The 14,835-nt window shown below is 40.8% G+C and overlaps 2 protein-coding genes across 3 annotated transcripts; both read left to right on the forward strand.

The window, feature by feature from the left end:
- The first annotated feature begins 1,929 nt into the window (after window positions 1-1,929).
- Window positions 1,930-7,966, forward strand: LOC112035904 (nitrate reductase [NAD(P)H]). Of its 2 annotated transcripts, XM_024068736.2 has the most exons (4): window positions 1,932-3,269; window positions 4,436-4,576; window positions 5,431-5,663; window positions 6,478-7,966. In XM_024068736.2, the coding sequence occupies exons 1-4, from the start codon at window positions 2,252-2,254 to the stop codon at window positions 7,753-7,755; spliced, it is 2,670 nt and encodes an 889-aa protein (XP_023924504.1). In that variant the 5' UTR covers window positions 1,932-2,251; the 3' UTR covers window positions 7,756-7,966. The 2 variants fall into 2 exon arrangements, with proteins under 2 accessions (XP_065619947.1, XP_023924504.1); XM_065763875.1 differs by lacking the exon at window positions 4,436-4,576 and having other exon boundaries at window positions 1,930-3,269.
- A 3,274-nt stretch (window positions 7,967-11,240) lies between these two features.
- On the forward strand, window positions 11,241-11,750 carry LOC112035898 (uncharacterized). The gene has a single exon (XM_024068730.1). It carries the CDS (start codon window positions 11,241-11,243, stop codon window positions 11,748-11,750), a length of 510 nt encoding a protein of 169 aa, XP_023924498.1.
- Window positions 11,751-14,835: the final 3,085 nt, after the last annotated feature.

Raw genomic sequence — 14,835 nt, forward strand, 5'->3', positions numbered from 1 at the left:
AGTTGTGGCACCTTCATTACTTCGAGAAGAGGGTTTTGCATGTCACCTCAATAATTAACCTAGGAAGTCATTATGGATTTCCACGGTGGTAGGCTTGGATGGCTTCTTTCTACTTAGTAGGCTATTTTACTTACCGCTATACTCTAGGTCAGGCCCATCTCTTAGGTTGGTTTCTTGAGCCTTTGTCCTCAGGCCAAGCTTGCAGTCATCCCCCACATCAACAATTACCAAAAACAACTGCTACAAGCTTAAGAACCAATAAGAAAAAGAAACTAATAAAGAAGAAAAATTACCAATACGGGTTTGCTTGGTGTATTTGTCACACAAGGCAACTCAATATACACAATAATACTTAATGTGTTTATGTGGAATGGTCATGTTAATAATGTTTATCACATTGATGAATTTTGACTTTTATAATGATTTTTAAAAGCCTATTTAGGCTCCATGTACTAAATTATGAGTAATGCTAGAGATACAAACTTTTTTATAAAAAGTTTTACAAACTGCTAATGTGGTGAGTATTTTTTGTTAAATGATAAAGTGATATTAATAGTGGGTTTAGATGAAAACCAATGAGAAGTTGGTCACATCAATAGTTTGTAAAAATGTTGTAAAATAATTTGTGGCTGTAGCATTGCTCTTAAATTATAGGAACCGATATCACAATTCACATTAAATTTGTAGTTTTTTTTTTTAGAAACTTAAATTTGTTGTTTTTTATTTAATTTTATAAAAGATATAATTTATACTCTAGCCTAATCTAAGTATATATGTGTGTGAAGCTTCCTCCTAGAGACTTGAATCTCGACCCTTGCCCCCCACACCCCACAAGCACTTGTACTTATGGAGTGACCACTGCGCACCTCTCTCATGATCTTGGCATATTTTTAAGGATTGAAGCTTGCACTAATGAGTCATTGGATACAAATTATGAGCCTAATTAGAGGTTGAGAACTAATTAATGGTATTCTATTAAATGTACAAAGTTTTTGATGATGCTATAAAATACCACTTTAAAAATTGTCCATATGGCTCGTCTACAAAAAAAAAAAAAAAAAAAAAAAAAAAAAAAAAAAAAAAGTCCGTCCCTATGGACGGACGAACAAGGTCTCGTCCGTCCCAAAGGACGGACGAGGCAAGCATGGCTATGCTAAGGCACGTCTACCCCTAGTTAGGGATGGACGAGCCAAGCATTCATGACTTACCAATAGACCAAAACCTCCATTGCTCGTAATGAGGCACCGGTTCGGATGAGGTAACTTCCACGGAAGTTATGGAAGTTACCTCCGATTTTGGTGAACTCCTCGACAATAGGAACGATTATCAGAGCAAATAACTGTTCCATACACTATATAAACACGACTCTGTGTAGAGGTAAGGGGATTTTTTTCTGATTTTCCTATTGAGAAGAGAAGAGAACACTCTTAGAAAGTTTCCATCCCTATTCCAGATCACTAACTTCATCATCGGAGGACCATAGGCCGGCACCTACCGGTCTTTTCTCTGATTGAATTTGGTTTTGCAGGATTTAACTCTCAAGATTGACGAAGTCTGAAGATTTTTCAACCCACTGATTTTCCTGAATTATCAGGTGTATTCCACGAAAGTGCCATTGTAGGACAGATAGCCCTCACTGAGACTAGATCCTTCTTTGAGTCTATTATTTATTTTCTTATAGGAGTATATGATTGCAGAAATTAATGAAGTGGTCAATTGTGACTAGAGAATAATCACTTTCATATAATTTTTTTTTTTTTTTTTTTACCATTCACACTTAATTTTAGTTGTAACGTAAAAATTGTGTCCTCAAATTTTATCTTTTTTATTTCATTGGTGAAGGGTCACTTAATTTGGAGATTGCAAATGCTTTCACCGCACGCTATCCCAACCTGCTCCACTCCCATCCAAAAAATATATATTGAATAAATACGAAACATCCATGATTCAACCTGTCTTACCTTTTAACTCTGATTTGTCAAACACAAACCAATTTACCAAAACAACTCAAGCTCATGGCTCCCTCCACAAATGTCAACTGGCTCGACTCATAGTCACCATATGGGCCCTCAAACCCCCCCCACTACTCTATTTGACACGTTTCGTCTACTACCAGCCCCTATAAATTTCCGATAACCCCGCTCTTTTTTACATTACCCAGTGAGCTAAAGTGGGAGCTCAAAAAAGTGCCTCATTTTTTATTTTTGTAATTTAGAGGGGAAAAAAAAAAAAATCGCTCTCGCTCTTTTCAATGACAACCTCAGTAGAGAACCGCCGGTTCACTCATATGGAACCCGCCATAAACGGCGTCGTTCGCACATTCAAATCCGTTCAAAGCAACCACCGTTCCGACACGCCAGATCGTAACTGTCCATTCCCGTCAATTCCGGAGATCACGCGTCCCAACAAAGCCATCATAACGGAGCTAGATTCGTCAAGCGAGGACGAAGATGAGAACGATTTCTGGGAATTGATGCAGAAAGGGGACGGCGAATTAGAGCCGTCGATTTTGGACCAACGAGATGAGGCCACGTCAGACAATTGGGTGCAGCGCAACCCTACCATGGTCCGCCTCACCGGAAAACACCCCTTCAACTCCGAGCCGCCACTTACTCGGCTCATGCACCACGGGTTCATAACTCCGGCTCCACTCCACTACGTTCGCAACCACGGCCCGGTCCCCAAAGGCAAGTGGGAGACCTGGACCGTCGAAGTAACCGGACTCGTCAACAAACCGACCCGGTTCACCATGGACCAACTCGTCAACGAGTTCCCGAACCGGGAAATACCGGTCACTCTAGTCTGCGCCGGTAACAGACGGAAGGAGCAGAACATGGTGAAAAAGACAATCGGTTTCAACTGGGGAGCCGCGGGGGTCTCCACTTCGGTGTGGCGCGGTGTACCGCTACGCCATGTGCTGAAGCGGTGTGGGATCTACGGCCGTACACGTGGAGCCCTCAATGTGTGTTTCGAAGGGGCCGAGGACTTGCCAGGTGGCGGTGGCTCCAAATACGGTACGAGTATTAAATACGAGATCGCTATGGATCCGTCCAGAGATATAATGTTGGCGTACATGCAAAACGGTGCGCATTTGTCGCCGGACCACGGGTTTCCGGTGCGGATGATCATACCGGGTTTTATTGGTGGGAGAATGGTGAAATGGTTGAAACGGATCGTAGTCACAACCCGAGAATCTGACTGTTACTATCATTATCATGATAATAGAGTGCTCCCTTCGCACGTTGACGCCGAGTTAGCTACCTCCCAAGGTATCTATCTTATGATTCTTATCCACCACCACACACTTGGCACAATAGCAAAAATTCTACCACCATTTTTTGTGCTACAACTTTTGTGGCAACAAAATTGACTAAAACCGACAAACAACCGGTCTAGGTTTAAAGTGTGGTCTTAAAATTACATTATCCTTATAAAACGATTAATAACTGATCTAGTAAAAGGTGCGGTCTTAAATTTACACTATTTACTGTAATTGAATTATATATAAATTGACTAAAAAAATTGTTAGAAAATGGAGAAATTATTTGAATTTTAGTAAGAAAATAATAAACGAAATTTTTTATAGAGATCGACTTGGGGGAGAGAAGTTGATAGAAGGTTGTTTTTATTTTTATTTTTCATTTTTTTACACACAATAAAGGAAACTAATGTCATATTTTTTAATTTTTCATTTGAAAGTAAAATGATTTTTTTATTAACAAGGATGCTTTTATTATCCAATGAGAGAATATGACGTGAGAGCAACCATGTGTGGTTTTGAAATGTCATTGCCCTGGATGAAAACCAGGTAACGTGTGAGAGTAAGACTCTGCTAAGGTTTGTTACTGTTTTTTTCTCTGAAATATATATTTTTTAATTTATTTTTTGGCTTTTGTTAATGGATACGATTAGTACTCATTAAGCACAATAATTATCTCCTGTTAGCAACTCCCTCACAATAAGTGCCCCATAGGTTCGTGGAATTTATTTGTTGTGAGGGAGTTGTTAATGCATTTGTTATGAAAGCCAGAAGTATAGAGATATTGTGAGATCCATTGTCAATGAATGTGAATTAGAAATATAAAGATATTATGAGATTTATCATGAATTAATGTAAAAAGAGATAATATCATATTATTATATTTAAGGAATACGCGATTACATTATAATTTAGGAAGCGTAATTTTTCTAAGAGCATTTGATAATCGGACCTTTTTTTTTTTTTTTTTTTTTTTAAATATCTTTTTTTGCATGACTTAGGAAAAAGAGCATTTGATAATCGGACCTTTTTTTTTTTTTTTTTTTTTTTAAATATCTTTTTTTGCATGACTTAGGAAGAGTAAATTTTCTAAGGCAATTCGATAATCAGACCCTATTTTTCGTTTTATCTCTTTTTGCTTAACGCATCGAGTTGACTGATTTGGATTGGGTGCAGCTTGGTGGTACAAGCCGGAGTATATCATTAACGAGCTCAACATAAACTCCGTCATAACGTCTCCGTGCCACGAGGAGATCTTGCCGATAAACTCGTGGACAACACAGAGGCCATACACGTTGAGAGGCTACGCATATTCCGGTGAGTGCACAGTATATAAATATAATACATGTATGTACGAGGGTACAAGTTACAACTAACTCAGGGCTTAACAGTCAGCTCGCGTGGATGCCTCTTGTTCACAACTTTTCACATGGTTTCCATCTAGTGGTACAATATTTGTAGTTTCAATGAATCTGCATAAAAAAATTGCTCTCTCTCTCTCTCTCCGTTTTCAAGAAAAAGCTACTTTTGTTTGGAAGCTTGGCTTACATCAACCTTGTTGGAAGTTTTTCAAATGATCTTTTTTACATAAACGTTAGTGAAAAATGGAATCCTATATATTCTATCCAACTAAGTTCCAATTTGTAAAACAAGTGGCAACTTTTTTTTAGAGTATTAAAACCGTGTTTACAGTTGGTGAAGGATGAGGGAGCACAAATCTTTTATAGAATTCGATCGCAGACCAAGCCTATTGGTATTTGAGCAAATTGTGAAATCTCTCACAATCTCTTTCTCACAATGCGGTTCCAGCGACTCGAACATATGACCTTGACTCTGATACTACTTATCAGATCGTGTGCCTTACTAATCCATCCAATAACCAATTGGTCAAGGATGAGGGGCACAAATCTTTTATAACATTCGATCGTAGACCAAGCCCATTAGTGTTGGAGTGAATTGTGAAATTCCTTCTAGTGTTTTATGTAATTTTTAACAATAACAGTACGTTTTAAGTCACCATTTAATTTGGATAAGCAACCCTTGTGAATTAGATTGGAAGTTTGTGGTTGCATTAAATCTTCTCTCACTAGGTAGAGGTGGTAAGAGGGTGGTTGGCACATTTTGGTCTTTTCAACTCAGATATTTAAAAATAAATCTTGTTTTATACGCAGGAGGTGGGAGGAAAGTGACACGTGTGGAGGTGAGTGTAGACAATGGAGATACGTGGCGTGTTTGCACGTTGGATCACCCGGAGAAGCCCAACAAGTACGGGAAATACTGGTGCTGGTGCTTTTGGACACTGGAGGTGGAGGTGCTGGACCTAGTTGGAGCCAAGGAGGTTGCAGTTCGAGCCTGGGATGAAGCCCTTAATACCCAGCCGGAGAAGCTCATTTGGAACCTAATGGTACATCCTCAATTGTTTACTCTTTGCTTTGATGGGCTAATCATGAGGTTTCTACTTACCAACGTGCTATTGTGGTCCACTTGTTTTTGCTTGGTTGGACTTGGACCCACTTGGAGTATTGTATTGTGTGTTTGGGTCCCGTCGTTTAATTAGGTTACGTTGTACGTACGTAAGGACTTAAGGTAGCGTGTAAGTCAAAATTGCTCCTTTTAACAATGTTCACATTGGATCCTCCTCGTCATTCTCTTTGGAGCTAGCCCCCACATGTTTGGAACTGTCTGACTCAATTAACCAGTATTTTACTCTCACTGCATTATTAGGAGGTATGGTATTTTAAACTACATTTTTTTTATTTTTAAATAATATTACACATATTTTTATATATTTTTTATCTGTATATATTTTTAAAAAATACAAACAATATTATTAAAACAATATTATCAAACACACCTGAGATTCTGAAAGTCTGACCATTAAGAAACAGTGGCACTTTACATATAATAGACTAATAATTAGTTAGGTACTTTGGGTTCATGCACTTCTCTCCTGATTAATTATATTTTTATTTATGTTTTCAGGTGCACATGCTAGCAACTCATCCTAAATGCATTGCAATCATAAATGACATTACAGCCAAATTCTATAAGTGCCTAGATTAATAGAAATCACCTTTATCACTTTTGATTCACCCTTTTTTATTTAAAAGATAAATAAATATGTGATAATTAAGTTATAATTTAGTGAAGTATAAAATAAAACGCAAAAGTGAAATACATAATTTTTAACTTCAAGCTTCTTGTACAATATTGTACAGGGAATGATGAACAATTGCTGGTTCCGCATAAAAACAAATGTGTGCAAGCTTCAAAAGGGAGAGATTGGAATCGTGTTCGAGCATCCAACTCTGCCTGGCAACCAGTCTGGTGGATGGATGACCGAGGAAAAAAGCGTCGAGAAATCGTCTGATACCAAACAATCCCCCGTCAGGGAGAGTACTGTCTCATCAACCATAAAGATGTACTCAATGTCTGAGGTCAAAAATCACAGCTCAGCTGAGTCAACTTGGATTATAGTCCATGGCCACATCTATGATTGCACTCGATTCCTCAATGATCACCCTGGTGGCGCCGACAGCATTCTAATCAATGCAGGCACTGATTGCACGGAAGAATTTGATGGCATCCACTCTGACAAGGCCAAGAAAATGCTAGAGGACTATAAAATTGGCGCGTTGATCACTGCAGATAATGTGTCAAACACATCCCACATCGATCCCGTCAAAGAAAATAAGCCAACAAGAAGTGTTGCACTTGTCCCACGTGAGAAAATCCAATGCAAGCTCGTGGCCAAGAATTTAATATCACATAACGTGAGGTTATTTCGATTTGCATTGCCATCTGATGACCAAGTCTTGGGTTTGCCAGTAGGGAAGCACATATTTCTGAGTGCTAAAATAGGCGATAAGTTGTGCATGCGAGCTTATACCCCAACGAGCACCATTGATGAAGTGGGGTACTTTGATTTATTGGTTAAAATTTACTTCAAAAATGTGCACCCGAAATTCCTTAATGGAGGGTTAATGTCACAGTACCTAGACTCGCTCCCACTAGATTCGATTCTAGACGTGAAGGGACCATTGGGTCACATAGAATATACTGGCCGTGGTAACTTTTTAGTTCATGGCAAGCCCAAGTTTGCTAAAAAGCTAGCCATGGTAGCTGGTGGGACAGGAATCACACCCATATATCAAGTGGTTCAAGCAATTTTGAAGGATGCAGAGGATGAGACCGAAATGTACGTGGTCTACGCGAATCATACCGAGGATGATATTTTGCTTAGGGAAGAACTTGATGCTTGGGCTAAAAAGCATGACAAGTTTAAGGTGTGGTATGTGGTGAAAGAACCTGGAAAGGAAGGGTGGGAATACAGTGTGGGATACATCACAGAAAGTATTCTGCGAGAGCATATACCAGAAGGATCAGACGATAGCTTGGCTTTGGTATGTGGACCACCACCAATGATTCAGTTTGCTGTGCAGCCAAATCTGGAGAAGATGAATTATGATATCAAGAATTCGATGTTGGTGTTTTAGAGGATGTGGAACAAGTTTTAGAAGTGAGGCGGGATTGTATATATTGGACTATTTATCCTTTGTATTTTGTTTGTTTGTTTCTTGTACACTAATATTTGTTCCTTTTCTTTTAGGATTTTCTTGTCGGAGAGAAGGATAAAGTAAATTACTGGAATAGGTCCTAGGCTTTTTGCTCCGGGTAAAATATAATAATCACCCTAGGTTTGACAAACTTGGTCCCTAAACACAAATGACGTTACAAGCCATTACTTATTTATAGTTTTACTCTCTCTCTCTCTCTCTCTCTCTCTCTCTCACACAAACCTCTATTCACTCTCTTGTCATCTTTGCAGCAGCGCCGTGGTGGTGGGTTCACAGTGATTTGTGGATTTTAGTTTGAATTGATATTGCTTGTGAGTTCGTGTTTGGATGGAGGATTTCAATTTTTTGGATCGGTGTTGGTTGTGGTGTGTGGCGCTCTCTCTCTCTCTCTCTCTCTCTCTCTCTCTCTCTCTCTCTCACCTCTATTATTACGTGTTTGGATGGAGGATTTCAATTTTTTGGATCGGTGTTGGTTGTGGTGTGTGGCGCTCTCTCTCTCTCTCTCTCTCTCTCTCTCTCTCTCTCTCTCTCACCTCTATTATTTTTCCTCTAATCTCACATGACTCTCTCTTTTCTTTTTCTTTTGCTTGGCTGAATCTTACCGTTGATGGATCTTCCTTTTCCTTTCCCTTCCTCTCTCATTTCTCTCTCTATAGGGTTGGTGAGTTTTTTTGTTTGCTTTGTGTGATGGATGAGGTGGTTGCTTGCGGTGGGTTTGATGTGGTGGTGATTTTGCGGTGGTGGTGGGTTTGCTGCAAATTTTTTTTAGGTTTTTGTTTTTTTAGGTTCTGTTATAGTGGATTTGGCTGGGTTTGTTTTGGATTGTGGCAGAGAGAGAGAGAGATGAGTAACAGTCACTAACGGTATTTAGGGATTAAGTTGGGTTAAAGAAACAAGTCAATTTAAAATGTCTTAAATTTAGTTGGCATTAAGAGTATTGATTGTGTTTTACCCTTTTGTTTCTCTCTAATCATGGAAAGCTAAGTTGTATTGTCTATCTCTATGTTGAATTTCTCTTATGGAGTTTCATCAATATCTCATCTAGATGAGATGAAGTGGAAGATAATAATAATAATAATAATAATAATTGTACGATGTACGACCATAGGCCCACTTACCTCAGGCCCAGGCCTAAGGAAATTTGGATATCACCAAGCCCAAGATCAATGTTAGGATCAACCCACTACTCATAAACTCGGTATACAAACACACCTCACACATCAAGTGCTTAGTGGGTACCCTTATGTTGTTTGGCAATACATTGGTATCCCGGGAATGCCCTGGGAACCACACTGCCGAATAGTTGATGGAGGCTAACACCAGTTCCAACGCTCTCAATTCCATTTCCGATGGAGCATATTCCTTGTCAGGAATAATCAAATTGGGCCCTTCCAACACGAGTGGGATCAGGGGATAATGATGATTCCTCCATTATTCTAAAGCTATAAATTGGGGGAAGAATGAGAGGAAGGGAGTTGGACAACTGAAAGGAGAGAGAAGAGAGAGAATGAGAGAATGAACATACAAGCTCGAGAGTATAAGGGAGAGAAAGGTAGTACGGCAAGGGAACAATCCCTCTTTGAACCTCATCTAGGAGCTACCCAGAGTAGGAAACCCAATACCCACAATATAAGTAAATTGTAAGCCCAAAACTGTAGGCCCAGCTAGGGAGGACTAATCTTGGGTACGCATAATTGGCGCTGTCTGTGGGGATCTCTTACGTAGTCGTAGTTCTGCTGAGGTTCAAGCAAGGAAGATGTTTAAGAGGCACTAAGTGAGTTACGCTACTAGCGGCTCGGGAAGGTCTTCTCGGGGCTCTAGTTGGCGAGAAAGAAGGCACAAGAGAGATGAAGACCAAAGATACGAACGAGATGGAGAACATTCTGGTCCAAGGGAGGGATCGTCTCAGACATACCAATCAATGTCGAGTGTTTTCGAGCATGAGCATCGTGATAGGATGGATCAAGAACTAGAACGCTTACGTAGAATGGTGAGGGACTTGGAGTTAGAAGTACAAGGTTGGCGTCGAAGAAGGAACCTTAAAGATCATGCTGAAGGGTCAGCAAGTGTAGGGGGTAGTCATACTGATCAATGTCAAGTGTTTCCAAGCATGAGCATTGTGATAGGATGGATCAAGAACTAGAACACTTACGTAGAATGGTGAGGGACCTGAAGTTAGAAGTACAAGGTAGGCATCGAAGAAGGAACCTTAAAGATCATGCTGAAGGGTTAACAAGTGTAGGGGGTAGTCATAGAGAAGCATCCCGTCAGTCTGGCTCCCATCGGTCTAGGGAATACATGGACGGAGACTCGGTTTCCCCTGAAAGGCGGCGGCCCTGAAATGCTGCGTTGGATGCTATGAGCAGAGCATTATGCAAAGCTGTTCAGTCACCATTCTCAGAAGAGATTGAACAAGAATATATGCCAAGCATATTTACCAGACCCCTATTTATCTCTTATGATGGGAAGACAGACACAGTAGAACATGTAAGTCACTACATCTAGATGATGTCTCTGCATAATCATAATGATGCATTGATGTGTAGGGTATTTCCCTCTAGTTTTAGGCCCACTTCTTTAAGGTGGTTCAACGAGTTAAAGAAGGGCTCGATTCATAGTTTTGGAGAGTTGATTCAAGAGTTTAGAGTCTGATTTATGAACTATAAGTGGGTACCACAACCAGTGAATGCATTGTTGTCTATAAAGATGGGAGCCGAGGAAACCCTTCAGAGTTACACTAATAGGTACTAGGAAATATACAACGACATCGGCGGGGGTAATGAAAAAATCGTAGCAAGCACCTTTTGGCTGGGATTGCCTAAGGACTCTAAATTGCAAGAGTAGCTAACAAGGAGACCTCCAGAGGATATGATGCAGCTTATAAGGCGTATCGAGGAGTATAAGAGGTTAGAAGATGATCGACAGCAGAACAAGGGGAAAGCACCGATCATGGCTCAGTATTTGAAGGATTCCTAGTAAGGGGGTTCTCAGCTGAGACCCAGAAGGGACCTAAGGATCCAAGAACTCGACGCTCGAGTAGGAGAAGTAAACGTGACGTTCAAGGAGCCCGTACAAAAAATTTTGGATCGAATTAAAAACGAGCTGTACTTCCGATGACCAAGCAAGATGGGGGGGTGACCTATCAAGAAGAAATCAGAATCTGTATTGCACTTTTACTAGGATAAAAGGCATACCATCGAGTAGTGTAGGGTTCTGAAGAATCACTTGGAGCAATTGGTGAGGTCGGGGCATTTAAAGGAGTTTGTTTTGAAGCATAGAGGTCAAGAGACAGGGCAAAATGCAAGACCTTGGGGGAACCTTCTCCCTCCCCTATTAGGTGTAATAGAGGTTATACATGCTACTTCAAGGGGTACTTGGTGACTCGAAGAAATGGGGTGCTGACCATGGTATCGGTAGAGAATTTTTTAGAAGAACAACCATCGGGGAAGAGGGTGAAATATGCTCGAGAATCCATTGCTTTCAATGATGAGGATTTGGAAGGAACGACCCAACCTTATGATGATGCACTGGTAGTTACGGCCCGAATAAATGGCTTTATAGTGAAGAGAGTATTGGTGGACCAAGGAAGTGGAGCCAAAGTCATGTATCCAGACCTATTTAAGGGACTTGGCTTAAAGAAAAAAGACTTGTCTAAGTATGATACACCTTTGGTTGGATTTGATAGCCAGATGGTAGCCCTTAAAGGGCAGATTTCGCTCCCTGTAAATATGGAAGGGAAGGAGGTGATGGTGATGTTCATAGTGATTAATTCATTTTCCCCATATACAGTCATACTCATTAGGCTGTGGATTCATGCAATGGGAGCAGTCCCGTCCACATTGCATGTCAAAGTCAAATTCCACACCGAGCATGGTATCACAACGGTAAAGGGAAATCAACAGATGGCAAGGTAGTGCTTGGTGGCTACCGTTAACCGAGAGATAAAACAAAAAGAGTCTGTGAAGGAGGTTCCTTTATAGCAATTACAGAAGCCTCTAGGGGAAAAGGGGGCTAGTTATGCCAAAGAGCTTATTAAAGTAAGTATATTACCGAATGAGAATAGGAGTTTCCAAATTGGAGCAAGTATGCCACATAAGGATAAGGTAGAAATGTTATTATTATTGGTGCAAAATGTGGATGTTTTTTCTTGGAGTTTGTATGAGATGCCTAGGGTAGATCCGAAGTTCATAGTTCAACAACTTAATGTGGACCCTTCATACCCCCCCTCCCCCCAAGAAACAAAACCCAAGGAGGTTAGCTAAAGAGCACATAAAGGCTATTAAGCAGGAGGTGAAAAGGCTCAAAGAGGCAGGGGAGATAAAGGAAGTTTTCTTCCCGGAATAGTTGGCGAATAAAGTGGTCGTGAAAAAGAAGAACAATAAATAGAGGGTGTGTATGGACTTTACTGATCTTAACCGAGCATGCCCGAAAGATCCATTCTCTGTACCGAAGATTGATCAACTGGTAGATGCAACATACGGACACCCGAGAATGAGTTTCCTAGATGTCTTCAAGGTTACCATCAGATTGCTTTGGCTGCCAAAGACCAAGAAAAGACATCATTTATCTCTCCCGAAGCTAATTATCACTACACGGTAATGCCGTTCGGTCTAAAGAATGCAAGAGCCACCTATCCAAGGATAATGACTAAAATGTTTAGGAAGAAGATCGGTCGTACTGTCGAGGTATATATTAACGATATGGTAGTGAAAAACAAAGAAGAGCAAGAGCAGTTGTGTCTTAATGCTGACAAATGTGTCTTTGGTGTGGGGCTAGTAAATTCTTGGGGTACATGATCACTCATTGAGGGATAGAAGTGAATCCCAACCAGATTAGGGCAATAGAGCTCCTTAAGTCACCGATTAACCTAAAATAAGTACAAGTCTTGAATTTGGCCACATTGAACCGATTTGTTTCAAAGTTTACTAATCGGTGTCGCCCATTGTATTAGCTGCTGAAGAAATGGAAGGGTTTCCAATGGACCAAGGAGTGTGAAGAGGCTTTCCAGGATTTGAAGAAATATTTGGTACGAGCACCCATATTGTCAGCTCCAGAGACCGGCGAGGATTTATTCATGTATCTATCGGTGTTCGAGCACGCTGTAAATCCGTATTGTTGAGAGACGGAGGCATACAACATCCGATTTATTATAATAGTAAGACCTTGGTTGACGTAAAGACAAGGTATTTACCCCTAGAGAAAATAGCATTGGTTTGGTTGCATGCCACTAGAATGCTACCTCATTACTTTCAGGCCCACACCGTTCACGTATTGACCGAGTATCAATGTAGTCTTATTTAAAAAGATCTGACTTCATGGGCTAGATAGCCAAGTGGAGGATTAGACTTGGGTCATTTGATATACAGTATAGGCCCAGAAGTTTGAATAAAGGCCAAGTTCTCGCAAACTTTGTCGCAAAATTCTCCCCGAGAAGAAAAGTGGGGATTGTCTGCCATGTGGATGTTTGGCCTTGGAAAGTATTTGTGGACGGCGCTTCCAATGTCGTGGGAGTGGGGGCTAGGATTGTTATAATCACACCAGAAGGAATACGGGTAGAGCATTCTTTCAAAATGGGTTTTAAAGTATCTAACAACGAAGCCGAGTATGAAGCCTTACTTACTGGAATGAAAGTTGTTCTTGACCTAGGGGCACAAGAAGTAGAAGTATACTCGGATTCACGGCCGGTTGTTAACTAGGTGGAAGGTAGCTTTGAGGCCAAAGATCCCCGGATGATTGAATACTTGCGGTTGGTAAAACGAACCATGAACCAGTTCCAGGAGGTGAATGTCATTCAGATTGCTTGGGGACTGAATAGGCATGTAGATTCTTTGGTCACGTTGGCATCGTCATTAACCAAGGAGGTGCCTCGTTTGATTAAAGTGAAGGTTGTAAAAGAACCCAGTATAGATGTAAGAGTGAATGTCTTAAATGTCAGGGTGTCTGAGCCGTGTTGGATGGATCCGATCATTGACTTTTTGGCCGAGGACCACGTACCGAACAATGAAAAGGAAGCTAATAGGATACACAGAATGGCTCCACGATTTTGGTTGTCTGAGGATTGTAAGGTATACCGGAGATCTTTTAGAGGGCCTTACTTACAATGACTGCATCCCAATAAAGTTAACAAGCTCTTGACCGAGCTCTACAAAGGGATATGAGGTAGTCATGTCAAGGGACATTCATTAGCCCACCAAGAAATGACTTAAGGGTTTTGGTGGCCCCAGATGCAGAAAGATGCCGCTGACCATGTCCGAAAATGTGAGCAGTGTCAGATTCATGCCCCATTGATACACCAACCGGCAAGAAGTTTGAATCCCATTAATAGTCCATAGCCTTTCACACAGTGGGGACTGGACATCATCGGCCCATTCTCGTGAGCCACGGGAAACCGAAGATTCATTTTAATGGCTATGGATTATTTTACCAAATGGGTAGAAGCCGAAGCATTGGCCAACATTCGGGATGTAGACGTCAAAAAATTTATATGGAAGAACATAGTGACCAGTTTTGGAGTATCAGAGTCCATGATATCTGACAATAGGTTGCAGTTTAATAGTAAAGCCTTCCGCAAGTTTTGTAGCGACCTCGGCATCAAGAACAGATACTCAACCCCGACTTTCCCATAGAGTAATGGTTAAGCCGAAGCCACCAACAAAGTAATCATTAGTGGACTGAAGAAGAGGCTAGAAGGAACCAAGGGCAGGTGGACCGAGGAGTTACCAAACGTCTTGTGAGTGTACCAAACAACCTCGAGAAGGTCCACGGTGGAAACCCCATATTCCTTAATATATGAGGCAAAGTTTGTCATACCCGCAGAAATAGCACTCGTGTTTCAAGATTTAGCTCAACCAGGAATGAAGAATTAATGGTGAAGCAACTAGACTCATTAGAGGAATGTCGAGAAGTTGCGACCATACGATTAGCAAATAATTAGCAGAAACTTGCACAGCGATACAACAAGGATATAAGGAGAAGGAAGTTCGGCGCTAGAGACCTAAT

Source organism: Quercus suber, unplaced genomic scaffold, assembly GCF_002906115.3.
Source record: "Quercus suber isolate HL8 unplaced genomic scaffold, Cork oak 2.0 scaffold_529, whole genome shotgun sequence".
Classification (NCBI taxonomy): Eukaryota; Viridiplantae; Streptophyta; class Magnoliopsida; order Fagales; family Fagaceae; genus Quercus; species Quercus suber.